The following is a 26,860-nucleotide window of genomic DNA, read 5'->3' as shown; positions in this document are numbered from 1 at the left end:
AGGATTAGAAAACCCCAAGCCTCTTCCAGGTCCTAAGAGGGCAAAAAATACCACCAAACATAGCATTAATGTGATAGGTTTGTTAAATCTAGTTACTAGATTCTAGTGTAATACCTATGACCCTTTTTGTGTCATGCTCAGCTTATAATGACTAGAGGACCTAAGCTTGAGAGTCACCAATGCCTCTCCCTTGCTTCTCCAGCTGCTGAGTATTGAAAAGCCCTAATGAGACAGCATCTGTTTGCAGACATACTGGATTATTCTTCTTCACTTTATCTCTCTGAGTCACCTCCACTCACAGTAAGTCAGTTTAATTCCATAAATTGGAAATGAGTCACGTGGAACATATACTTTCTCAATACAATCACAGATTTCCATGTAAAAGGTGAAACATGAACTGTCCCACCTAAGTTCTGGGCTTGCACAGACGTGCTCTGCAAAAGAAACATGTGTTCCCAGCTGCAGTCTGCATTCAATATGGATGCTCTTGAGGTCCTCCCTGACCTGCATAGATTAAGATAATTATCTTGCTTTCTATCAAAAGAATTCATTATGCCAAGTTGGCCTGTAGAAGGAGGCTAGTCTCTTCGGTATTTCATCAGATGTGCTTAATGTATATAATCATCGATAGTAAGTGAAAGATCTGTTTGGAATTGAAACTAAGTGATGCTGGACGATGATCCTGAATGCACAATGAGCAGTGGAGGCACCAGAGCCCGGTATGGATGCCTAGCAGCCTACCACATTGAGCAGGCACCGCTCAACCACCTGTACATACACATCTCCTGAGATTTCTCTCCTTAATTGAAGGTGATCGTGTCCATCTAGTACAGCACATGCCCTGGAAGGACAAAAGGTACCTGCAGGAACTGTGGTGATGACTCCCAGGTTAGAGCATCTGCTCCTCTCTCAGAAGAACCACATGGTCCCTAACAATCATCTACAATGGGGAATGCTATTGCCTCCTTTGGATCATGAGGGAAATGCACTCAGGAGTGCATACATACATCCATACACTTGAAAAAAAAAGATCCATTGACTTAAATGATAAAAATAAATATAATCAGCAACAATAAAAAACACAGCATATGAATGATCAAGTGAAACAGCACCTATAAAAACCTATTTCCCAAAATGACGTTGATGGTCATTATCTTTGTGGTTTAATGCTAATGCTGTATTGTAAGAAAAACTGAGGCACATGGTTCTCCATTAGGATTATTCTATATTCCTTTGTGAAAGTTGTCATTCTTTCTGCAGCTCTACAGGCATGAGTGTGTGTTACTCAATATTTGGTGCACACAGTCAATAAGGAATGTGTGTTGTAGACTGATATAGACTAGGATGAGCAGAACACATGACAGCATGGATACAGTATGTCAGTGATTACATCATAAAGTGTGTGTCCATAAAAAAAGTCACATTATCCACACAAAAGACACTATCACCCTGTGTACCCCTTGGTGGCTTTGAATTCCCTATTTACCCATGCTGCCTGGACCATGCAAAGATCCATATCCAGCTGTCAGTTCTAAGTCTACAGGAGGGGAAAGGACCCTTGAATAAGATGGTCTTAAGAGTCAAGAGTTACAAATCAATTTTTATTCATAAGGAATACAATTTACAAAAAACAGGCATAAAATGAACAACTAAAATGGTATAAAAAATGAAAAACAGTAACAAGAATATGTAACTATGAAATAACAAAAAGAAAACTTCAATGAAAATCATAACCAAAAATATTTCTTAACAGCATATTCTTAATGAACATTTAGAAACACAGTTATAGTGCTGTTTCTCCTCTAGGACATGAGACATCAAGGCAGTCCCCTCAGATGTCTCTCAAATGGTGTTGTCGGGATGAGAGAGGAGAAAGTCCTCAAGGAGACAGGCTGGCATACAGATACATAAATTTAGGGTCTCTAAACATTGAGGAAATTAACTGAGAAGAAGAATATTCCCCCCAAAAAAGTCTTTGACTGTTGAGGATTGTCGTCAGCAGGGAACTCCTGAGAAGGAAACTTACTCTTCAGGGGGCTGTCTTCCTGGGATCCGTCCTATTCCATGTCTCCTGCAGTTTCTGAGACCTGGGAGGAGAAGGCAGCTATTAAGACACTGATTTGGTGGGGACATGCATACCAGCTGTCAAGTTGCTGCCTTCTGTCCCTTCAGCTGCATTGGACAGACAACACTGACCTTTCACTGAAATCATTGCTGATATCTCTGCAGGCTGGGGAACATCACCAGCAACCCTCACAGTACTGTGGGAGAACAAGCTTCTCCTCAGACTCTACCAGTGCAAACCAAGAATGGGGAAATGGGGAGAGACCTAATTGGGGTGCAGGAAGAAAGGAGAAGGCCACATGATACCCAGATCAAAGCCAATGACCAGGACTCATTTGCCATTTGCACTTGGTTCTTATCCCTACAAGGTGCTTCCAACCATCACATGACCCCTGCATGACCTTTGTCACACGACCAAGAACTCGTTCAAAACTCTTCATAGCATCCAATCTGTGATAGGGAGATGCAGTCATGTGACATGTTATTCCTCTGTCACCATTTCTGGACTGCAGTTTCAGAAAGGGCAGAGAAGTATAATTGCCAACAATTCGGTTTCTGAAGAGTGGTTAACATCCCAGAATACTTGTGCATAGACAGAGCAATGAATAACTCTATCACATGAGGTGGGTGACTGACTGGGTGTGAGGAGATTAGAAAATTGATAGGGGGCAGCAGCTCTCTGCTCCCAGACCCGGTGAGAGAGAGACCCAACCGCCTGGTCAGGTGGGCACTCCTGAGGCTGCAGAGCGGAAGAGACCACCAACACTGCTCACCCCTGCCCACATCCCTGGCCCAAGAGGAAACTGTATAAGGCCTCTGGGCTCCCGTGGGGGAGGGCCCAGGAGCGGCAGGACTTCTGCGCCTGAGACACCGCCGGAACCTGAAAGAAACAGACCGGATAAACAGTTCTCTGCACCCAAATCCCGTGGGAGGGAGAGCTAAACCTTCAGAGAGGCAGACAAGCCTGGGAAACCAGAAGAGACTGCTCCCTGCACACACATCTCGGACGCCAGAGGAAAAAGCCAAAGACCATCTGGAACCCTGGTGCACTGAAGCTCCCGGAAGGGGCGGCACAGGTCTTCCTGGTTGCTGCCGCTGCAGAGAGCCCCTGGGCAGCACCCCACGAGCTAACCTGAGCCTCGGGACCACAGGTAAGACCAAATTTTCTGCTGCAAGAAAGCTGCCTGGTGAACTCAAGACACAGGACCACAAGAACAGCTGAAGACCTGTAGAGAGGAAAAACTACACGCCGGAAAGCAGAACACACTGTCCCCATAACTGACTGAAAGAGAGGAAAACAGGTCTACAGCACTCCTGACACACAGGCTTATAGGTCAGTCTAGCCACTGTCAGAAATAGCAGAACAAAGTAACACTAGAGATAATCTGATGGCGAGAGGCAAGCGCAGGAACCCAAGCAACAGAAACCAAGACTGCATGCCATCATCGGAGCCCAATTCTCCCGCCAAAACAAACATGGAATATCCAAACACACCAGAAAAGGAAGATCTAGTTTCAAAATCATATTTGATCATGATGCTGGAGGACTTCAAGAAAGACATGAACACACTTAGGGAAACACAGGAAATCATTAATAAACAAGTAGAGGCCTACAGAGAGGAATGGCAAAAATCCCTGAAAGAATTCCAGGAAAACACAATCAAACAGATGAAGGAATTAAAAATGGAAATAGAAGCAATCAAGAAAGAACACATGGAAACAACCCTGGATATAGAAAACCAAAAGAAGAGACAAGGAGCTGTAGATACAAGCTTCACCAACAGAATACAAGAGATGGAAGAGAGAATCTCAGGAGTGGAAGATTCCATAGAAATCATTGACTCAACTGTCAAAGATAATGTAAAGCGGAAAAAGCTACTGGTCCAAAACATACAGGAAATCCAGGACTCAATGAGAAGATCAAACCTAAGGATAATAGGTATAGAAGAGAGTGAAGACTCCCAGCTCAAAGGACCAGTAAATATCTTCAACAAAATCATAGAAGAAAACTTCCCTAACCTAAAAAAAGAGATACCCATAGGCATACAAGAAGCCTACAGAACTCCAAATAGATTGGACCAGAAAAGAAACACCTCCCGTCACATAATTGTCAAAACACCAAACGCACAAAATAAAGAAAGAATATTAAAAGCAGTAAGGGAAAAAGGTCAAGTAACATATAAAGGGAGACCTATCAGAATCACACCAGACTTCTGGCCAGAAACTATGAAGGCCAGAAGATCCTGGACTGATGTCATACAGACCCTAAGAGAACACAAATGCCAGCCCAGGTTACTGTATCCAGCAAAACTCTCAATTAACATTGATGGAGAAACCAAGATATTCCATGACAAAACCAAATTTACACAATATATTTCTACAAATCCAGCACTACAAAGGATAATAAATGGTAAAGCCCAACATAAGGAGGCAAGCTATACCCTAGAAGAAGCAAGAAACTAATCGTCTTGGCAACAAAACAAAGAGAATGAAAGCACACAAACATAACCTCACATCCAAATATGAATATAAAGGGAAACAATAATCACTATTCCTTAATATCTCTCAATATCAATGGCCTCAACTCCCCAATAAAAAGACATAGATTAACAAACTGGATACGCAACGAAGACCCTGCATTCTGCTGCCTACAGGAAACACACCTCAGAGACAAAGACAGACACTACCTCAGAGTGAAAGGCTGGAAAACAACTTTCCAAGCAAATGGTCAGAAGAAGCAAGCTGGAGTAGCCATTCTAATATCAAATAAAATCAATTTCCAACTAAAAGTCATCAAAAAAGATAAGGAAGGACACTTCATATTCATCAAAGGAAAAATCCACCAAGATGAACTCTCAATCCTAAATATCTATGCCCCAAATACAAGGGCACCTACATACGTAAAAGAAACCTTACTAAAGCTCAAAACACACATTGCACCTCACACAATAATAGTGGGAGATTTCAACACCCCACTCTCATCAATGGACAGATCATGGAAACAGAAATTAAACAGTGATGTCGACAGACTAAGAGAAGTCATGAGCCAAATGGACTTAACGGATATTTATAGAACATTCTATCCTAAAGCAAAAGGATATACCTTCTTATCAGCTCCTCATGGTACTTTCTCCAAAATTGACCATATAATTGGTCAAAAAACGGGCCTCAACAGGTACAGAAAGATAGAAATAATCCCATGCGTGCTATCGGACCACCACGGCCTAAAACTGGTCTTCAATAACAATAAGGGAAGAATGCCCACATATACGTGGAAATTGAACAATGCTCTACTCAATGATAACCTGGTCAAGGAAGAAATAAAGAAAGAAATTAAAAACTTCTTAGAATTTAATGAAAATGAAGATACACCATACTCAAACTTATGGGACACAATGAAAGCTGTGCTAAGAGGAAAACTCATAGCGCTGAGTGCCTGCAGAAAGAAACAGGAAAGAGCATATGTCAGCAGCTTGACAGCACACCTAAAAGCTCTAGAACAAAAAGAAGCAAATACACCCAGGAGGAGTAGAAGGCAGGAAATAATCAAACTCAGAGCTGAAATCAACCAAGTAGAAACAAAAAGGACCATAGAAAGAATCAACAGGACCAAAAGTTGGTTCTTTGAGAAAATCAACAAGATAGATAAACCCTTAGCCAGACTAACGAGAGGACACAGAGAGTGCGTCCAAATTAACAAAATCAGAAATGAAAAGGGAGACATAACTACAGATTCAGAGGAAATTCAAAAAATCATCAGATCTTACTATAAAAACCTATATTCAACAAAATTTGAAAATCTTCAGGAAATGGACTATTTCCTAGACAGATACCAGGTATCAAAGTTAAATCAGGAACAGATAAACCAGTTAAACAACCCCATAACTCCTAAGGAAATAGAAGCAGTCATTAAAGGTCTCCCAACCAAAAAGAGCCCAGGTCCAGATGGGTTTAGTGCAGAATTCTATCAAACCTTCATAGAAGACCTCATACCAATATTATCCAAACTATTCCACAAAATTGAAACAGATGGAGCCCTACCGAATTCCTTCTACGAATCTACAATTACTCTTATACCTAAACCACACAAAGACACAACAAAGAAAGAGAACTTCAGACCAATTTCCCTTATGAATATCGACGCAAAAATACTCAATAAAATTCTGGCAAACCGAATTCAAGAGCACATCAAAACAATCATCCACCATGATCAAGTAGGCTTCATCCCAGGCATGCAGGGATGGTTTAATATACGGAAAACCATCAACGTGATCCATTATATAAACAAACTGAAAGAACAGAACCACATGATCATTTCATTAGATGCTGAGAAAGCATTTGACAAAATTCAACACCCCTTCATGATAAAAGTCCTGGAAAGAATAGGAATTCAAGGCCCATACCTAAACATAGTAAAAGCCATATACAGCAAACCAGTTGCTAACATTAAACTAAATGGAGAGAAACTTGAAGCAATCCCACTAAAATCAGGGACTAGACAAGGCTGCCCACTCTCTCCCTACTTATTCAATATAGTTCTTGAAGTTCTAGCCAGAGCAATCAGACAACAAAAGGAGATCAAAGGGATACAGATCGGAAAAGAAGAGGTCAAAATATCACTATTTGCAGATGATATGATAGTATATTTAAGTGATCCCAAAAGTTCCACCAGAGAACTACTAAAGCTGATAAACAACTTCAGCAAAGTGGCTGGGTATAAAATTAACTCAAATAAATCAGTTGCCTTCCTCTATACAAAAGAGAAACAAGCCGAGAAAGAAATTAGGGAAACGACACCCTTCATAATAGACCCAAATAATATAAAGTACCTCGGTGTGACTTTAACCAAGCAAGTAAAAGATCTGTACAATAAGAACTTCAAGTCACTGAAGAAAGAAATTGAAGAAGACCTCAGAAGATGGAAAGATCTCCCATGCTCATGGATTGGCAGGATTAATATAGTAAAAATGGCCATTTTACCAAAAGCAATCTACAGATTCAATGCAATCCCCATCAAAATACCAATCCAATTCTTCAAAGAGTTAGACAGAACAATTTGCAAATTCATCTGGAATAACAAAAAACCCAGGATAGCTAAAGCTATCCTCAACAATAAAAGGACTTCAGGGGGAATCACTATCCCTGAACTCAAGCAGTATTACAGAGCAATAGTGATAAAAACTGCATGGTATTGGTACAGAGACAGACAGATAGACCAATGGAATAGAATTGAAGACCCAGAAATGAACCCACACACCTATGGTCACTTGATCTTTGACAAAGGAGCCAAAACCATCCAATGGAAAAAAGATAGCATTTTCAGCAAATGGTGCTGGTTCAACTGGAGGGCAACATGTAGAAGAATGCAGATCGATCCATGCTTATCACCCTGTACAAAGCTTAAGTCGAAGTGGATCAAGGACCTCCACATCAAACCAGACACACTCAAACTAATAGAAGAAAAACTAGGGAAGCATCTGGAACACATGGGCACTGGAAAAAATTTCCTGAACAAAACACCAATGGCTTATGCTCTAAGATCAAGAATTGACAAATGGGATCTCATAAAACTGCAAAGCTTCTGTAAGGCAAAGGACACTGTGGTTAGGACAAAACGGCAACCAACAGATTGGGAAAAGATCTTTACCAACCCTACAACAGATAGAGGCCTTATATCCAAAATATACAAATAACTCAAGAAGTTAGACCGCAGGGAAACAAATAACCCTATTAAAAAATGGGGTTCAGAGCTAAACAAAGAATTCACAGCTGAGGAATGCCGAATGGCTGAGAAACACCTAAAGAAATGTTCAACATCTTTAGTCATAAGGGAAATGCAAATCAAAACAACCCTGAGATTTCACCTCACACCAGTGCGATTGGCTAAGATCAAAAACTCAGGTGACAGCAGTTGCTGGCGAGGTTGTGGAGAAAGAGGAACACTCCTCCATTGTTGGTGGGATTGCAGACTGGTAAAACCATTCTGGAAATCAGTCTGGAGGTTCCTCAGAAAATTGGACATTGAACTGCCTGAGGATCCAGCTATACCTCTCTTGGGCATATACCCAAAAGATGCCTCAACATATAAAAGAGACACGTGCTCCACTATGTTCATCGCAGCCTTATTTATAATAGCCAGAAAATGGAAAGAACCCAGATGCCCTTCAACAGAGGAATGGATACAGAAAATGTGGTACATCTACACAATGGAATACTACTCAGCTATCAAAAACAACGAGTTTATGAAATTCGTAGGCAAATGGTTGGAACTGGAAAATATCATCCTGAGTGAACTAACCCAATCACAGAAAGACATACATGGTATGCACTCATTGATAAGTGGCTATTAGCCCTAATGCTTGAATTACCCTAGATCCCTAGAACAAACGAAACTCAAGACGGATGATCAAAATGTGAATGCTTCACTCCTTCTTTAAATGAGGAAAAAGAATACCCTTGGCAGGGAAGGGAGAGGCAAAGATTAAAACAGAGACTGAAGGAACACCCATTCAGAGCCTGTCCCACATTTGGCCCATACATATACAGCCACCCAATTGGACTAGATGGATGAAGCAAAGAAGTGCAGACCGACAGGAGCCGGATGTAGATCGCTCCTGAGAGACACAGCCAGAATACAGCAAATACAGAGGCGAATGCCAGCAGCAAACCACTGAACTGAGAATAGGTCCCCTATTGAAGGAATCAGAGAAAGAACTGGAAGAGCTTGAAGGGGCTCGAGACCCCAAAAGTACAACAATGCCAAGCAACCAGAGCTTCCAGGGACTAAGCCACTACCTAAAGACTATACATGGACTGACCCTGGACTCTGACCCCATAGGTAGCAATGAATATCCTAGTAAGAGCACCAGTGGAAGGGGAAGCCCTGGGTCCTGCTAAGACTGAACCCCCAGTGAACTAGTCTATGGGGGGAGGGCGGCAATGGTGGGAGGGTTGGGAGGGGAACACCCATAAGGAAGGGGAGGGGGGAGGGGGATGTTTGCCCGGAAACCGGGAAAGGGAATAACACTCGAAATGTATATAAGAAATACTTAAGTTAATAAAAAAAAAAAAAGATATAATTCAAAAAAAAAAAAAAAGAAAATTGATAGGGGAAGCAAAGATGTATCCAATAGGCAAATGGTATCAGGCATTGTTAATCTGACTCAGGTGCTTGTTCCTACCAAGTTTTGCTGGGTCTGGAGGTTGCTGGTCTTCTCCTGTTCGTCTTCATCATTCGGGTTCAACTCAAACAAATATCGCTGTAACTCCTTGCTCTCCTGCTTCAATGTGACCAACTTCTTCTTCATACATGCCTGGTCCATCAGGAGCCGGCTGTGCAGGTTGCTGGAAACACACTCTGCATAGTAAGATCCTGAAGCCTCTTCCTCCCATTCCAACTGCCAAATCCCACAAACTCCACCAGGACCCAGATACCCATAAAGACTTCATAGAATACATCTCCATACATGTAAGGCTGCTGCACAAACAGCAAACGGCCAATCCATGGAAGAATAAATTGTTTCTGTGACCCAAGCACGAATAAGAGTCCATGTCTGTCCAAAAGAACAAGGGATCTACAACTATCCATGAAAGCCCAATGCATCTGGGCAACATCAATTAGTAGGCGGCAAATAACCACAAGAGGACAGTAGAACCAAGGGAGGTCATGCAAACCATGTGGTCCACACATTGAGCTTTGTTAAACCTGGTATGACCCCAGAGCCGCAGGTTGGCCTAATAACACTCTGATGCCTGAATCAGTGTAGTTCTATCCAGAGCCTTCTAAAGATGCATAGACACTGTGGTGAGAAGTCACAGTCTCTTATGGAACTGAAACTGAGTCCAAAAGACCCACGGCACAGTGATATTTAAACAGCAGAAGAGATGGGCCCAGAGCTGCAGACCCTCCGGTCCAGAACAAGGAGAGGCAGACATGGCCATTCCACAAGTGATGGGCCCTTCTGACCAGTACTTACCGATAGAAGTTAATCTCCTTCTTTAGCTCCTGAAATTTCTCACGATGTTCAATGTTCTTTGTGTCTAAGTTGTGCAGTAATGACATGACCTCTTTCTACTTTATCTTCAAGTTTTCATAAAATGGATTTGGCCTGAAGTAGGGGCTGGCCCCAGGAAGATAGAACCCAATGAACATCGAGGTTTAGGATTATATGAACTCAGGCTGTGTCCTTTACTACTCCAGCCCTCGAAGGACACTTTCTGAATTCTACATATTTGGATCTTCTTCAGCTTCAGAAACTTGGAATTGTGTGCCCAGGACAACAGAAGCTAAGCACCCAGATAAAGGGTTCCCTGGCTCACTTTTTTCAATCAGGAGGGCTGGATCTGCATTCAAACCTGTTATGCTGTCAAGAGCCTTGGCCACAGAGCTTATCCAACCACACACACACACACACACACACACACACACACACACACACACACGCACACACACACGCATGCACATTCAGAAACCTCTGATTTCATTTTTCCTGTTTTGACAAGTGGAATGCTACAAGCCGATTAACTAATATTCTAGAGGCAGACAGTACACATAATTCTGGAGATGAGACCAGATATTGCCACAAACTTATAATCTGCCCAAGGCATACAAATGTATAGACAAATGTGACCACACAGGCAAAGAACTGTGCTGTTGAAAGTGGGGCTTCCAAAATAAAGCACTTACACCTCCATGAAACTATTATACGGGTAAATCCTGAGGTCAAAAAACAGACCCCTAAATTCCAAGGGGGGAGGGATAGAGAAACATATAAAAGTTGTGCATATGCATGCAGACCTGTGCACACACAGACACACAAACTGGGACACACCCACAAGAAAAGAAAAGTAAACAGACTCAGAGAATGAGAAAGAGAGACAAATATGGAAAGAGCACAATGAGAATCAGTAGAAATGTATGCACCATTACTGTCTCAGAGTGTAAGGCCCACAGACAAGAAGGACCAGGCCAGAGCCTCAGAACTTCTAGTTAAGCATTGATATGAACAATGTGGGACCTGTCACCTAAGGGTGCTGCCATGAGATGATAGCATTCAGTCACCTTCCTAGCAAGTACAAACACTCTCCACAAACTCACAGCACCTAGAACCTTGCAAAGCTACCACCTGTCAAGGGCTTTCCAATTGTACACTGGGAACTCATGCTCCAGTGACTTTATCCCTGAAATCTTCACTCAGATCGCAAGTTCAGATTTTCAACAGGCGGAATCAGAGAGTCTATTTTCAAACTCACTCCTCAGTAAGGGTCAGGTTCTGAATCTCCTCTCTATGGGAGATGAGGTTTAGAACAAGGTCGTTTGTTTGGAGCAATGCATACCTCTTGCTCATGGATCCACCTGTCACATAAAGGAGGCGATCTGTCAGCTCATTTCTCTCCTTGGTAGTTAGCTCCAGTTCTCTATTCAGCCTCTCCTCTTCCTCGTTGGCCTGCACCTTGTTTAGGACATTTTCAGGGGATGACGTCTGTCTGCAGGCCTCTGTAGGTAGAAGAACACAAGTGAACCCGCATGGGGCGAATGCATAGAGCATACACAGACCACAGTGAGGTCCAAACAGGAGAACATGCTTGGAAGCCAGTGTCACTGCAAGGAGTTTGGTCTATGTGTAAGAGGCATCCTAAGTGGATCACAGTTCCCCCACTACTATATAGAGACCAAGAGATGTAAGCAGCCAGGTGTTCCCTATGCCCGCCCACACAGGCTTACAAGTACCAGAGAGATGCCTTCTCCAGGATTATTATCAGGTACGCAGGCTACAACCTGGTTTCAGGACCCTCACCCCTCTGGTTTCAGAAGTCAGATCATCAATTCAGCATCCACAATGACTTGATTGATCAGGGATACTCAGATATCCTACACTGTTATTCTAGTCCAATAACTTTGCATTAAAAAGTCATGTAGGGGGAGGACATGGTCAACAGACTTATTAATTCCCCCTACTGAAATGACAAATGCCCCAGAAGTGCCAATAGGTTACAGGCTCTTTCTCTACCTGCTCCATATAGTTTGGCTACTGTAGAAAAATATCTGCCACACAGAACCTCTAATATATGAAGGTAAGATTGGCCCTGTCAGCCAGAGGTATTCAGAGGAGTTCTAAGAATATAAGGTCATGGCCAGGAGCACAGTTCTCTCCCTCTTACCACTGTCAGATAGTCACTGAATTTAAAGAAGCAATGAAAGTGAAGTACATTGATGCCCTGTTTAATTCAGAAAAGTTATACCCTCCATGCCTCCTGATGGTGTTATTATATCAATTTAACATACCGAATGCACTGTAAAAGTAAAGACTAGAAGTTCACCCAATAATAGCATAGGCATTGGCATATCCTCCATGTGGTTATGGAGAAACTAATGATGTGAAAACCTTGACTTTCAGGAATTGAGATAATCATGGAATTCAATATCTGTGGAGATGTTCCAGTGGTTGTGGCCCATTACTAAAAAGGCCAGCGGAAGACCCCCACACACACCCCTGACAGGAAGCTCAACATACTCTGCCCAGAACTTACTCCACATTCCCCATGTCCTGTGTCCATCATTACCTTTAGGTTTCGTTTGCTTCACTCTAGACTCTTCTCTATCAACATCAACTCTCCCAAAGCACCTACAAAGACGGGCAAACATGTCTGTGGATATATCCTTTGGACACTAAGAGAAAAAGTAGGGAGTTGGTTGTCACAACGATACTGGTGACATCACAGGGATTCCAAGGTCTCTCTCTCTAGGAGACAATAGAATGTCCACGAAGGGACGGCTGATGTCATGGATAAGAGACTTTGCCTCCCTGCTAATGTTCTCCCTGTACTGAGCAAAAGCTGATGGACCCTTTTCAGGGGACTTCCCTGTGGCATAGCCACTGAGCACCACATGCTTCCAAAGCCAAATTTGGCTCTAGGCTTGATTGGAAAAACCTAAGTCATTGCTATGTATCTAAGTGAGTGCTTCCTCCCCAATCCCTGCACAGAAATGTTTCATCCTACCTCAAATTCTCCTCAGTCAACAATATTGCCCATTAAAGATTACTGAGAAATCACACCAGTTCCTATAAGTAGCCAAAGAGGTGGCCTGTGTCATCATGTGCAGGTGCATGAAATCACACCCAAAAATAGCCTGTCGGGTAGGTTGCGATGTGGGTGTGTGTTATAGGTACAACCTGAAGCTTTGTGCTTAACATTTGACAGTTGCCACCAGATTCCTTAGGAGAAAGAATTGCATTCATTATGGTCCTGGCAACAATAGGGTTATCTGTTAGGAGAGGAAACTGAAATATTGGATCCACCAGTGAATGCACCCTCAGGCTAAGTGTGGGGCTCTCCTCTTTGCACTTAAGTTACCAAAGCAGGATTGCGTACAGGCCTCTCTAAGCTATAACGTGTGATTTCATCTGAAAAATAAAATAGTCAGCAGATGTTGGGGGGGATGCAGCCAAAGGAGTAGGACAAGCCTAGAGACATAACTCAGTGGACAGAGTAAGAAACAAGCATCTTCACTCCTGTTTCATGGATCACCCCACAAAACACAAAAGCATCTATCGTATTAAAAAAAAAACAGTTATTTTATTGAATGCATACACTAATACTGTTTACAGTATTAGTGGCAAAGCTCAGATTTTGGGGGCAGATCCATGACTTGAACTATCTTCCTGACAACATATAAAGCAATAAATAAATAAATAAATAAATAAATAAATAAGAAAAAAACCACAAAAATAAAAAACACAAAAAGCACAAGCCTCTGATGTGAAGTTACAGAAGAGTGATCCAGTGGTCACTTCTGACCAGGCCATTTTAGCTATGACAGTGCATAGTGACCCTTAATTTGATGGGTCCTATATAAAGCTTTGTGCAATATTGTCATTTTAACCAACCTCATCCAGAACATACATAACGACACAGGATATGATTGCCATGTCCTTGCTGTGTATCAAGTTATTTTTCTGTGTCCTTGATTGTCAGGCATATTACAGCAACAATCTGAGATGGCTGGTAGACTTGGAAGAAAGTGGATAAGAAAGATCCCCGTTTGATATCAGTACAGCCATTTCTTAAGAATGAGAATCTTTTAAGCTGGCCCTCGCTTAGCCCCTAGACGTTAGACAATAGACCAGAAAGTACAGAAAGCACATTCCCACCCACTCTCTAGGAAGCTGCCCGACCATAAGAACAGAGGGTATAGAACATATTTACTGCAGGGCAATTACAAGACAGGAAACATCTCTGGGAAGCTGACTGAACACTATAGAAGTGAAATATCCTTGGTACTGAATGCAGCTGTGCTATAGGCCGACATAGCTATACCTTGTCCTGGGAACTCTAGAAGAGAAACACCTGCCAAGACAGATATCCTTGGTCCTTGTCCTGGGAACCCCAGGATAAGAAAACATATATCAAGTCAGACGTCCTTCCTACTGAAATAGCTGCATTGATGTGGTTACGGCCTTATCCCAGGACGAGAAACATCTGCCTAGTTATCCTTGGCACCGAAATAGCTGAGCTAATGAAACTGTGTGATCGTAAATGACTGTTTAAGCTGTACATTTCTGTTGTTCGAGGCTCCTCACATCCCTCCTGCGTGAGGACCGTGTCGAGCCCCAGTGCATTGGTATCCCAAAGTAAACCTCTTGTTTTTACATCAAGACTGAGTCCTCTGTGTTCATGGGGTGGTGATTATCCTCAGGACTGGAGTGAGTGTCTCCTCTGTCTGAGGGTCTTTCAGATAAAGCTATAGTTGTGGGTTACACACCTCAATTCTCATTGGCTAATGCTGTCCTCACAGTCTTTGGAGGCCCCTTTGTAAGACTACCTGTTGGAAAGTGGAAGCAGCTTTATTTGAGCTCAAAGTGAACTTGACGAGCAACTTAGAGAACAAGATGGGGTAATTGAGACCCTGTCTAAAACCAGCACTGAAACCCACCCTCCATTCAAAGCATCATCTACCAATTCTTGAATTTTTACCATTCTCTGCCAACCAGTCTTTCATTCAGGAAAGGTAGAAAAGAACTGGAAATGATCTTTGTATTCTAAGGACCTTGATCTGTCTTTCCTTAGCTCCACGTTAAGAACAAATGAAATGGGTATCACCATCTGAACAACTTAGTATCACCTACTCAGCATTTCTAGCCTAATACTGTGCCTATGGCAATCTCAAGCTTCCCTGAGTGTTGCTGCCCCAGCAAGAAGAATGAAGAACTGAGGTCAAACCCCAGTGAACCTTTCAAGGGGTTAGAAGAAAGCCATCAGAGATACTGCACTTCTTTGTCCTTAGATTAAATCAAGATGATACAACGTGAATCTATTGGGCTATTCAACCACACATCTTCCTCACAACCCCACCTATCTGAGGTCATTGCTTGGCAGAATTCATGCCCCACCATCCTAGATATTTCTTGATTCATTGCTGCCAAGGGCCAGGTTTCCTGCGTTTTGTTTTTTATAGAATTGGGTGTAGTCAATCATAGTTGCCCTCTGTAAGAAATGACAAATATCTATAATAACTGACCACACTGTACTTGTGTATACAAGTACAGTAGTGGAAAATTCAGCATAACTGAGGAGTGGGAAATCACCACAGTGTCCTGGCCTTTCTCTGCCCATATCACAGCTCACAGGAGGCTGGTGCAAACCTTGAGTTCCTCTGTAGAAACAGAGTGATGTTGAATGGACACTGAGCAGGCAGAGCAATACAGCTGAGGCAACTCAATTCCAGCAACAAATGCATTATTTGTTTCCCATCTTAACAGCTCCTTTTGAGGACGTGTCCCCACACCTAGCTTAAACACAGCAATTTTCATACATGCCAGCCTGCTATTTCATATTGTTGCTGTAATACGCCTCCACATCATAGATTTCAAAAAAGAAAGAAAATAAACCTGACAGTGAGAAGGGTGATGCCTGTCAACATCTAGTGCGTTAGTGGCCCAGGTATGGTCACAAATAACCAGGACACAGGGGATGCAGAGCAAAGGCAGATGCAACTGCATGCAGCTGCAAGTTTATTAACCCTTATACAGGCATGAATATGCATTACCTCACTTTCCCTTTTGGCAAGATATAATAAGATCGTTATTCCCATGATACCAGGAACGACTGAGGCAAGACTAGGCAAAGAAGTGAGACTAAGCAAAGGCTTCTCCTTAAAATATCTGTATAGCAAATCACCCCTCTTCCTAGTATCACAATATACTTGTCATAACCCAGAGAGCATGAGAGCCGCTTCCACAAAAAATGGACACAGTACAGCATAGTGTAAGGTAAAGTGAGAAAAACATTTTCTTCTCAAGGGCAGCGTTCCAGCCCCTGCTTGCATCTCTCAGCCGTCTTTCCTTGATCCTGTCTGGGAAGTGTCTCTCAGTGACTCCTCAATTTCTCTCTTTGTCCTTTTGTTTTGAAAGTAACACTTTCTATAACATAGCTAAATGTCCTTGAAGGGGTTTAATCATGCAAAAAGAAAGCAATATAATATATAATGTATGCAACCTTTAATGAGTGTATCTATTTTCTTAGGGGTATTTTTCAGATACCTTCCCAGATCTGGATTTAAATTTGGTAATTGTTATCTGGAATATATATTGGTTATATATTCCAGTTTTCTGGCGTAAAGTCCTCGGGAGTAAGAACTAATGATTTTGGAATTTGCTCGGTGTCTATTGTTATGTCCCTCATTTCATTTCTGATTTTTAATTCATGTATTGTCTCTCTTGTGCATTGTTAGTTTGAGGAAGGGGTTGTCTCTCTTGTGGATCTTCTCAAAAAAAAAAAAAGAGGAAGAAAAGAAAAAGACAGCTCTTGCTTTCCTTGACTTTGTATTTTTCTCTTTGTTTCTAAAGGCTTGATTTCAACCCTGAGTTTATTGCCCTTCATCAGATCCTACCAGACTGTCTATGGGATGAGGCTTTGCCTCCTCTTGGTAACAGCAGCATGGAATAAATGAAGCTTCTGCTGATCTCTGTTGTGGTGTTGCACATCACAATCTCACCGAAAACCATGCATAGCCTGGTTTTAGGCTCTATTAAAGCGGCCCAGTATTTCAGTGTTCCCTGCAAGGTGCCATGGAATGGTAGTAACATAATTCTGCATGCACATCGACAGGTTTCTCCACGGTCTTCTGGGTCATTTGATAATAATTTATAGTGAGTTCATGGATGAACACACACACACACATACACAGACACTTTAATGACATGATGCATATTCTTTGCACACCAAAAATAAAGTGAGCGTTACTGAAAATGCACCAATAATGGAAACGATGGAGGGAGCTGTGGGGAAGCTGGGGCTTAGAGTTACTTAAAAGACCAGATGCAGATTCGCAGATTCTCCTTCTATTGGAGGAGAAACTTGATAGACAATGGGGATCTTTATTTTCTTTCTCTAGAGCACACAGGACTAGGGTGGCAGCTAGGGCTTTGAGTGTGTTTGGCAAGTACTGTAGCACTGAATTAAATCCTAGGGCTGGAACCCCTTAATCATCTACAACAATTACAGGGCAGGCTAGATGACGACACTCAGCTGACAATGTGGACATCTCAAGACAGTCACTGGACAATGGCTGACACACTTGTCTGAAGACTGGAAATGTTTCTCGATCTTGGAGAGGAAAGAAGGACCCTCCAACAAGGAAGTTTATTCAGGTGAGGGATGACAGGGACTGTTTTGTCTCATGTCACACATGTCAGTAGAAAATATCCTAGGTATAGGATGCCGCTGTTAGCATTAACAGAACACAGCCCATAGTGTTGGGAAGATTAATAAATTATGAGTAGGATTAGAAAACCCCAAGCCTCTTCCAGGTTCTAGGAGAGCAAAAAAAAAAAAAAACCACGAAATATGGCATTAATGTGATAGTTTGGTTAAATCTAGTTACTAGTTTCTATTGTGATACCTATTGTCAGTGCCTGTGCCAACAGTGTGTGAATATCGGGTGTAGGTTTGTGGGGTTGAAAGAAAACACATACACGGGTCACCCCTTTTTAGCGAGTGCCACCAAGGCTTTGCTGAGATCTCCTTATATACCAGAGGGAAAAGCAGTGGAAAAACAACAAGGCAGGTGAAAATCCCCAACCAGGAAATTAGGACAAGTCTGTGAGGTGAAAGTTCCAGCCCAATCAGGGGCATAAACAGCTTCTTAAAAACAAGAAGCAGGAAAGCTCAGTGGGGAGGAAGGGTGCCATGGAAAATCCCAGCCCCAAAACAAGGGCTAAGAGCAGCTGTCAAAGGTGTAAACAATTTCTTGCTATAGCAGGCTGAAAGGCTCAGCGAGGGGGGAGGGAAACAACAAGGTAGGGCCCAACAGGAGCCTTCACTGGTGGCTCTAATGTTTCACTTTCCTCTGCCAACTGGCCTCCACACTGTTTCTAGCACCATAATGATTTCAAGTCTTCCTCCTAAGGAATTTTGTGGCAACCGTTGAATGCTAAGCACAAGGCTTCATGGGTGTTCCCCTAACACACACCCATGTTGCAATCTTCCATGCAGGCTATTTCTTGATGTGATTTCAAGCACCTGTACATAATAAGACAGGAGAACATTTTGACTGCATATTCAAACTGGTATTATTTCTCAGGAATTTTTAATGGCTAATATTGGTGAAGAAGGATAATTTGAGTTAGGATGAGACATTTTTGGGCAGGATTTGGAAGGAAACATTCATTTAGATGCATAGGAATTATTAAGGTTTTTATAATCAACCCTTGAGGAAAATTTGGCTTCGGAAGCAGGAGGTGCTCAGTGGCTCTGCCCCAGGAAAGTCTCCTGGAAAGGACACCTCAGCTTATGCTCAGTACAGGGAGAACATTAGCAGGGATGTAAAGTCTGTTCCCCATGACATCAGCCGTCCCTTGTTGGACATTCTATTGTCTCCTAGAGAGTTCTTGGCGTCCTCTGCTATGTCACCAATGTTGTAGTGACAACCAGTGCCCTAGTTTGTCTCAGTCCGAGTATGGCAGATACATCCTAAGACATGTTTTCCAGTCTTAGAAGTGTTTTGGGAGGGGGGATGTCGATTGTGGAGAGACTAGGGTGAAGGAGTCTGACCTTTCATCTCAAAGAAATGATGGACAAAGAAAGTGGTTCTGGGGAATGTGGAGTAAGTTCTGGGCAGTGTCTTTTGAGCTTTCTGTGGAGGCGTGGGGGAGGGATGGTGGGGGTCCTGCAAGCTTAAGCTGACCTTTCTAGCAATTGGCCACAACAACTAGAGCATCTGCAAAGGAATTGAATTTCCATGAATATCACAATTCCTGAAGGTCATGGATTTCAGAACATTAATTTTCCCATCCCCAAAGAAAGGATATGGTAAGGCCAATGCTACTATTCTGTGAACTTCTGGCCTTTAATTTTAAAGTTGATTTGTGGCTTGTTTTTTGTTTGTTTATTTATTTATTTAGTTGGTAATATTATTTATTGCCAAAGTCAAACATCTGGGTTACATCCTCGGACCCACATGACAGAAGGAGAGAAATGGCTCTTGAAAGTTGTTTGGTCATGTGCTGCGCGCACACACACACACACACACACTCACACACACAGACACTCACACTCATACACACACAAACTTTTACGCAATAGTAATTTTTCTTAGAGTCTGATATAATTGGTTCTAATACAAAGACAGCCTGAGTGTAGTTACTATATAATTAAATAGTACTCATGCTCTCAGGCAAAGAGTTTAAAGTTTATAGGTACCTAATAAACTAGCATTGGGACATATAAAGAACATTTAAATGTTCAGCAGAAATACAAAGAACAACTAATTTAATTTGTTAAAAGTGAAAGCTTATACAATTCTGAAGGTTTTTATACTGGTTTTATTATACATGTAGCTATGAAAAGAAAACATACATACTTGATCAATGAAATGAGGAAGAGTGATTTAATGAACAGAAAAATGGATGGTACTTCAAAATTTCCATGATTACATATTATCTATTTAATTCCCTCCACAATAGCAAGAAACGGACATTATTATGTATGCGACATTACAGATACATAAACCAAGAAAATATTGTTTGGCCTGATTATCTGAGCTTTTTAAAGGTTTAGTTAATTGACAGAGCTGTGGTTTAAAATTAGGGTCCATATTCTTCTGTTTTAAATGTGTGACACTTTTCTCTTTTTTTCTCCATCTTTATTAAATTGGGTATTTCTTATTTACATTTCAATTGTTATTACCTTTCTGGGTTTCCAGGCAAACATCCCCCTAACCCCTCCCCCTCCCCTTCTCTATTGGTGTCCCCTCCCCATCCTCCTCCATTAGCGCCCTCCCCCCCAACAAACCTTCACTGGGGGTTCACTCTTGGCAGGACCAAGGGCTTCCCTTTTATTTCTAGTGGGTGCTGCTCTCCCTGCTCTGTGGGAAGTGGATGGGGGGAAGGCCCGGGCCTGAGGTGAGTTGGAACTGGGGTAGAAAGGCATAGGGCCTCCTAGGTGAGAATGCCAAACCACCACTGCTGCTGCAGCCACCATGGAGAAGCCCTTGTTCCTGCTGCAGGGAGGAGAGTCTGGTGCCCACAAGATGGCTGAAGGGGAGCTGAGAGTGGACAGCTTCATCACCCGCCTGCTGGAGGCATGAGGATATCGTCCGGGAAAAATTGTGCAGATGACTGAAGCAGAAGTCCCAGGACTGTGTAACACGTGTCCTGAAATCTTTCTTAGCCAGCCAACAGCTGTGAACACAGGTTTCTTTTGGAGAGCAGGCCTGTGCAGGCCCAGAACCCAGGTGGGACAGTTCAAGCTACCCTTTTTCCATGGCCAATCTCAGATCATATTCAGAAAGTATTTCTTGGGCTAAAGAGATGGCTTAGTGGTTAAGAGCACTGACAGCTCTTCCAGAGGTCCTGAGTTCAAATCCCAGCAACCACATGGTGGCTCACAACCATCTGTAATGAGATATGATGCCCTCTTCTGGTGTGTCTGAAGACAGTCACGGTGTACTTGTATATAATAAATAAATAAATAAATAAATCTTTGAAAAAAAGAGTATTTCTTCCAGGTGATGGATTTCCAATTTATGGAATTGAACTAACTTACTGATGGTGGAAGTGACACAGAGAGTTAAAGTACAGAAGGAATAATCCAGAATGTCCACCAACAGTTGCTGTCACACCAGGACTTTTAAAAGCTCAGCTGCTAGAGAAGCAATGTAGTCTTTGGTTATTCTCAAGCTTAGGTCTTCTAGTCATTATAAGCTGACCATGACACAAAAAGAGTCATCTATATCAAAATAGAGAATAGTAACTAGATTCACACCACACTATCACATTACTACTGTATTTGAGGTTCTCAGTTAATATCTAAGAACCTGGAAGAGGCCTGCGTCTTGCTACACATACTTATAATTATGTCCCCATTGTCAGCTGAGATTCTTCATGCAGCCTGGGGTCAAGGAGGTCATCCCACAAAGCACAAAACACCCATCTCAGATAAACATGTATGGTTTATTGAATCCAAAACATCCATGAATTTCAGGACACAATTAAATGTTGAAACCTAAGGATAATAGATAGAGAAGAGAATTAAGATTTCTAGTTCATAGATCCAGTAAACACCGTCAAAAAATCATAGCAGCAAACTTCCATAAGGTAAAGAAAGAAAAGGCCATAAAGGTACAACAAGCCTACAAAACATCAAACTAATTGTACCAGAAAAATGCCTCCATTCACATAATAATTAAAACGCTAAATGCACAGATCAAGAAAGAACATTAAAAGGGGTAAGGTATAAATATCTAGTAACAAATAAATTCAGACGTCTCTGAATTACACCAGACTTCTCAACAGAGATTCTAAAAGTCAGAAAATATTGGGCAGATGTAATGCAGACACAGGCTCCTATAGCCAGCATAATCCTCAATCACCATAAAAGGAGGAACCAGGATATTTCATGACAAAACCAAATTTAAACAATTCTTTTCTGTAAGAAAGCACAACAGAGGCTAATAGGAGGAAAACTCCAAGACAATGAACTAAACTATACCCAAGAAAAACCAAGAAATTAATCTTCTCTCAATAATTTAAAAAAAGAGAAGCACACAAACATAATTTCACCTATAACCAGAAAAAGAAGAGAATGCAGCAATCATTGGCTTTAATATCTGAACAGATCTTCTTTCCCTAATCCCCAAGCTCCCAGGGGCCAAACTGCCAGCCAAAGTGTATGCAAGGATGCTCTATGGTTCAAGGAGAGGCCTGTAGCCCCACCAAAGGCAGATCCTAGAGGTGTGAGGTGGGAATGGATATGTGTGGGTGGGGGAGCACAGTCACATAGGCAAAGCTGAGCAGAAATGGGATGTAAATTTGATGAGGGGAGTCTTGAAAGCAGGACAACAGTTGAAATGTAAATAAATAAAATAACCGATTAATAAAAAATAGCCAAAAATAAAATAACAAGTAAAAAGGTAAATGAAAATTAAACCAAACCAAACAAACAAACAAACAAACAAAAATCCCTGTAGTGTATTGGCCTAATTCTGCTTGTATTTTAATGCTAATTTGTGGAACTCAAGACTGGTTAACCCCAAATAACTGACCCTGTTCCCAGTTAACTGTGATTATAAAGAAGCCAACAGCCAACAGCTGCACAGCAGAGAGATGGGGGAGGGGAGCTTTGAGGGCTTTGCTAGAGAGGATCATGAGGAGGGAAGAAGGAAGAAGAAGCTGCCAAAGAATAAAGGAAGAACATGTGTGATGGAGAGGAGAGAGGAAGAGGACAGCAGCCATGGTTAAGGGAGAGGAGAGCCTGGTCCTGAGGGCTGTCCAAGTGGAACAAAGAGCAGCCAAGATGCTACACAGCCAGTAAGAGTTAGCGTTATTGTTTGGAAAGTAGATCTGCTACCATGGAGGGCAGGCAGCTGCACAGCTACTGTGCTGACTAATGCACACTAAAATAAATTTAACAAAATATGTATAACCAGTAAGACAGCTCTGTAGAGAATCCTAAAAGGAGTACTTTAGTTTGAAGGGAAGGACAAAATACCAGAGAACACAGGGGATAAATTAATAAAACTAGGAAAGTTAATCAAAGAAGACTGTGAAAACCACAAAAATTAACAAAATGATAAAATTTAATACATAGGTTTAAATAATAATTACATATCACTAAACTCAATATCTAGGGTGGTGGGGCATGAATTCTGCCATGGTCTGAACTCAGAAAGGTGGGGTTGGGAGAAACATGTCTGGTTAAATAGTCCACCCACATTGTGTCAATGTGATTTAATCTAAGGACAAAGAAGTGGAGCATCTCTCAGGGCTTTCTTCTAACCCCTTGAAAGGATCACTGGGGTGTGGCCTCAGTACTTCATACTTCTTGCTGGGTCAGTGAAACTCAGGGAAGCTTGAGATTGTCACAGCACAGTATTAGGCTAGATATACTGAGTAGATGATACTAAGTTGTTCAGATGGTGATATCCATTTGCATGTGTTCTTAATGTGGACCTAAGGAAAGAGAGATCAAGGTCCTTAGAATAGAAGGAACATTCCCAGTCCTTTTCTACCATTCCAGACTGAAAGGCTGGTAGGGAGAAAGTGGTAAATAATAAAGAATTAATAGATGATGCTTTGAATGAAGGGTTGGTTTATGTGCTGGTTTTAGACAGGGTCTCACGTATCCATGTTGCCCTCTCCCTGGCTGGCCCGGTTCACTTTGAAGTCAGTGCTTCCATTTCCAATAGACAGTCTTACAAGAGGGGCCTCCGAGGTCTCTGAGGACAGCATTAGCCATTGACAGTTGAGGTGTGCAACCCACAACTATAGTTTTAGCCACTTTGTTCCATGTCTACCAGCTATTTCAGATTGTTGCTGTCTATGCCTGACAATCAAGGACACAGAAAAATAACCTGATAGAGAGCAAGGACATGGTGATCACATCCTTGCCTCTGCTGTATGTTCTGGATGAGGTTTGTTAAAATTCCAATATTGCAAAAAGCTTTATATAGGCCCATCACATTAAGGGTCACTATGCACTGTTTCATCTAAAATGGCCCAATCAGAACTGACCGCCAGACAACACTTCCTGCGAAGTTCCTATGAGAAGCTTAAGTTTTTTGTGTTTTTTCTTCTTCCTTCCTTCCTTCCTTCCTTCCTTCCTTCCTTCCTTCCTTCTTTCTTTCTTTCTTTCTTTCTTTCTTTCCTTCTCTCTCTCTCTCTCTCTCTCTCTCTCTCTCTCTCTTCCTTTCTTTCTTTCTTTCTTTCTTCCTTCCTTCCTTTCTTTCTTTCTTTCTTTCTTTCTTTCTTTCTTTCTTTCTTTCTTTCTTTCTTTATAGGTTTAGAGGAATGTATTTTGGGCCACGGATCTGCCCCTAGTATCTTAGCTATGGATGTGATCAATCGGTGTTAGTGTATGCATTCAATAAAATGTCCATTTTTGACTAAGGTAGATGCTTCTGTGTTTTGTGGGGTGACCCATTGTCAATGTCTAGTGAGTTGGGGCCCTGGGTATGGTCGCATACCCCAGGACACAGGGGATGCAGAGCAAAGGCAGAAGAAACTGCACGCAGTTGCGAGCTTTATTAATCCTTATTAAGCTAAGAATATGCATTACTACAATTTTCATTGTGTCAAGATACCATAAGATCATTATTCCCAGGATACCAGGAACAATGAGGGAAGATTAAACAAAGAAAGATGAATAAATGAAAGCTTCTTCTAAAAATATTCATATAACAAATAACCTCTCTTATTATAATCAAAATATACTCACCATTACCAAGAGAGCGTTAGAACCACTTCCATAGAAACGGGACACAGCAGAACATATTTTAAGGCCAAGTGAGAAAAACATTTTCTTCTCCAGGGCGGCATTCCAGCCCCTACTTGAATCTGTCACCAGGCCTTTCTTGACCCTGCCTGGGAGCTGCATCTCTATGTCTTAACAATTCCTTCTTTTTTCTTTTGTTTTAAAGTAACACTTTACATAACATAGCTAAAGGTCCTTGTAGGGGTTTAGTCATGTAAAAATAAAGCAACATAATACATAATGTACATAAGATTATGGCAAAACTAGCTCCTCTCATGCTATGGAAAATCCTTTGAAGCCAAGCCTTGGGATCTAATGCTGTCAATTGATCAGCCAATAATTTCGCTATTTCCATAGGAGTAGTATCTTCTAGCTGTTTACCAAAAGACATTCGAACATCATATTTCAAGGCATTAATTACTTTTGAAGCACTTTCATTACCCTCTAAATAGGCTTGAATTAACTTCCAATCATGTTCTGTGTCATTATCCATATATTTACAACAGAAAAGTAGTAGGATTTCATCATGATAAGCAATATAAGCCCGATAACTGGCATTGGCCTCAGCAGAAGAAACCATGAGTAAAACACACATTGCTAAGAATAAGTGCTCAGCAGTAAAGGACTTTCCTGAAGGTGACAAAATTATTCCTTTCAGTGCTTAATCGCTTCACCTGACCCCACATAGGTAATAGGGTTGTCACTGCACGGATCCTTATCCATTGTTGTTTGTGGACACTAAGAGAAGCCAGGGCCTCAGTAATGGAGGACACCTCCTCATGTCCTGAGAACATCCATCAGGAGAAAATGTAGCTGGTTTAACTGGATTCCTTTGAGGGTAGAGAGCAATTCTTATTATTCTGTGCTTGGATCCATCTCCCGGGTAACCAGAATAGTCTCCCATCCTGTAATGAGACAAAACCCTCTCCCCTATATACAATGATGTCCCTTCCTGCCATTCAGCATCCCGGGCAATTTTTATCCATACTGTCGGTTCCATGCCTTCTGGGGGGAAGTTCAACAAAGTGTCTATCGGCTCTTGATATAACTTCACCTTGTGGTAAATTAAGAAAATTAATAATGTATAATGCTTGTGCCAATATAGCTCTGGGACTGGTCTGCAAACTCCATTCAGGTTGCATAAGGCCATCTCTTTTCCCCCTTTTTAATTTTATAATTTGTCATTTCAGGGTATGGTGAATTCTTTCAACAAAAGCTTGTCCTTGTGTATTGTGTTCTGTACCAGTAATATGTACAATATGATATCGTTGACAAAATTGTTTATATTGATAAGAAATATATGTTGGTCCATTATCAATTTTAATTTTAGAAGGCAGTCCCATAACAGCAAAAGTTTCCAATAGATGCTGTATAACATGAGCAGTGCGTACTCCTGGCAATGGTGTAGCCCACACAAATTTTGAAAAATTATCTATGCTTACATCTATATGTGAAAGGTGACCAAACTCAGAAATATGGGTTATATCGATATGACACGATGTATTAAGTTGCATCCTTCTGGGATTAATTTGAGATGGAACACATTTTATACATGAAGACTAACACATCGGACAATTAGCAATAATTTGTTTGGCTTGAGAATAGGGAAGCTTATATTTAATATGTAAATATCCTGTATTGGCATGATTATGACTGTGTTCTTCTGGGGTAGCAAAGGCCACTAATTGATCTACCATATGATTGCCAAGTGTTAAAGATTCTGGAAATTTTGAATGTGATCTAGTATGTGTAATGAATATTCTAGAGTTTCATAATAACAATAGTCCTTTAATATGTGAGAATAACATTTAATATCGGCTTAGATGTAGAAACAACAGCAGTCGCAATATTCTGTACTACTCCTACAACATAAGCTGACTCGGCTATAATATTTTTACATCATGAGTAAAATCCTGGAATACATTAATTACCGCTAATACTTCATTTTGTTGTACTGACCCAAAAGAAGATTCTTGTTCCCAAAATTAATCTTTGGTCCAATAAGCCATCTTGGTGTTAGAGCCATCTGTAAACACAGTAAAGGCTGA

General features: G+C 41.5%; 2 protein-coding genes across 6 annotated transcripts in view; both read right to left on the bottom strand.

Moving 5' to 3' along the window:
- The window catches only part of LOC134483152 (uncharacterized), a 757,250-nt gene that overhangs the window by 378,744 nt on the left and 351,646 nt on the right, over positions 1–26,860 (bottom strand). The window lies entirely within an intron of this gene.
- Positions 9,259–12,753, bottom strand: LOC134483374 (disks large homolog 5-like). 5 transcript variants are annotated; one of them, XR_010060241.1, is made up of 4 exons: positions 12,594–12,753; positions 11,400–11,559; positions 10,040–10,183; positions 9,259–9,407 (listed from the first exon to the last, which is right to left on the bottom strand). XR_010060241.1 is itself a non-coding variant. In XM_063278668.1 (3 exons), the coding sequence occupies exons 1-3, from the start codon at positions 12,706–12,708 to the stop codon at positions 10,135–10,137; spliced, it is 324 nt and encodes a 107-aa protein (XP_063134738.1). In that variant the 5' UTR covers positions 12,709–12,753; the 3' UTR covers positions 9,259–10,134. The 5 variants fall into 5 exon arrangements, 3 of the variants coding, with proteins under 3 accessions (XP_063134738.1, XP_063134736.1, XP_063134737.1); XR_010060240.1 differs by having other exon boundaries at positions 10,040–11,559; XM_063278668.1 differs by having other exon boundaries at positions 9,259–10,183.

This window comes from Rattus norvegicus, chromosome 19 (genome assembly GCF_036323735.1).
Source record: "Rattus norvegicus strain BN/NHsdMcwi chromosome 19, GRCr8, whole genome shotgun sequence".
Taxonomy (NCBI): Eukaryota; Metazoa; Chordata; class Mammalia; order Rodentia; family Muridae; genus Rattus; species Rattus norvegicus.
Note: the sequence above shows the minus strand (reverse complement) of the source record. Positions and strands in the feature narration are given on the sequence as shown.

Excerpts from the sequence above, each read along its gene's own strand:
- LOC134483374 (XM_063278666.1), bottom strand. The coding sequence starts at position 12,708 with ATGTTTGCCCGTCTTTGTAGGTGCTTTGGGAGAGTTGATGTTGATAGA. Across the intron at positions 11,560-12,593 it reads CAGGACATGGGGAATGTGGA|AGGCCTGCAGACAGACGTCA; the intron begins GTAAGTTCTGGG and ends TTCTACCTACAG.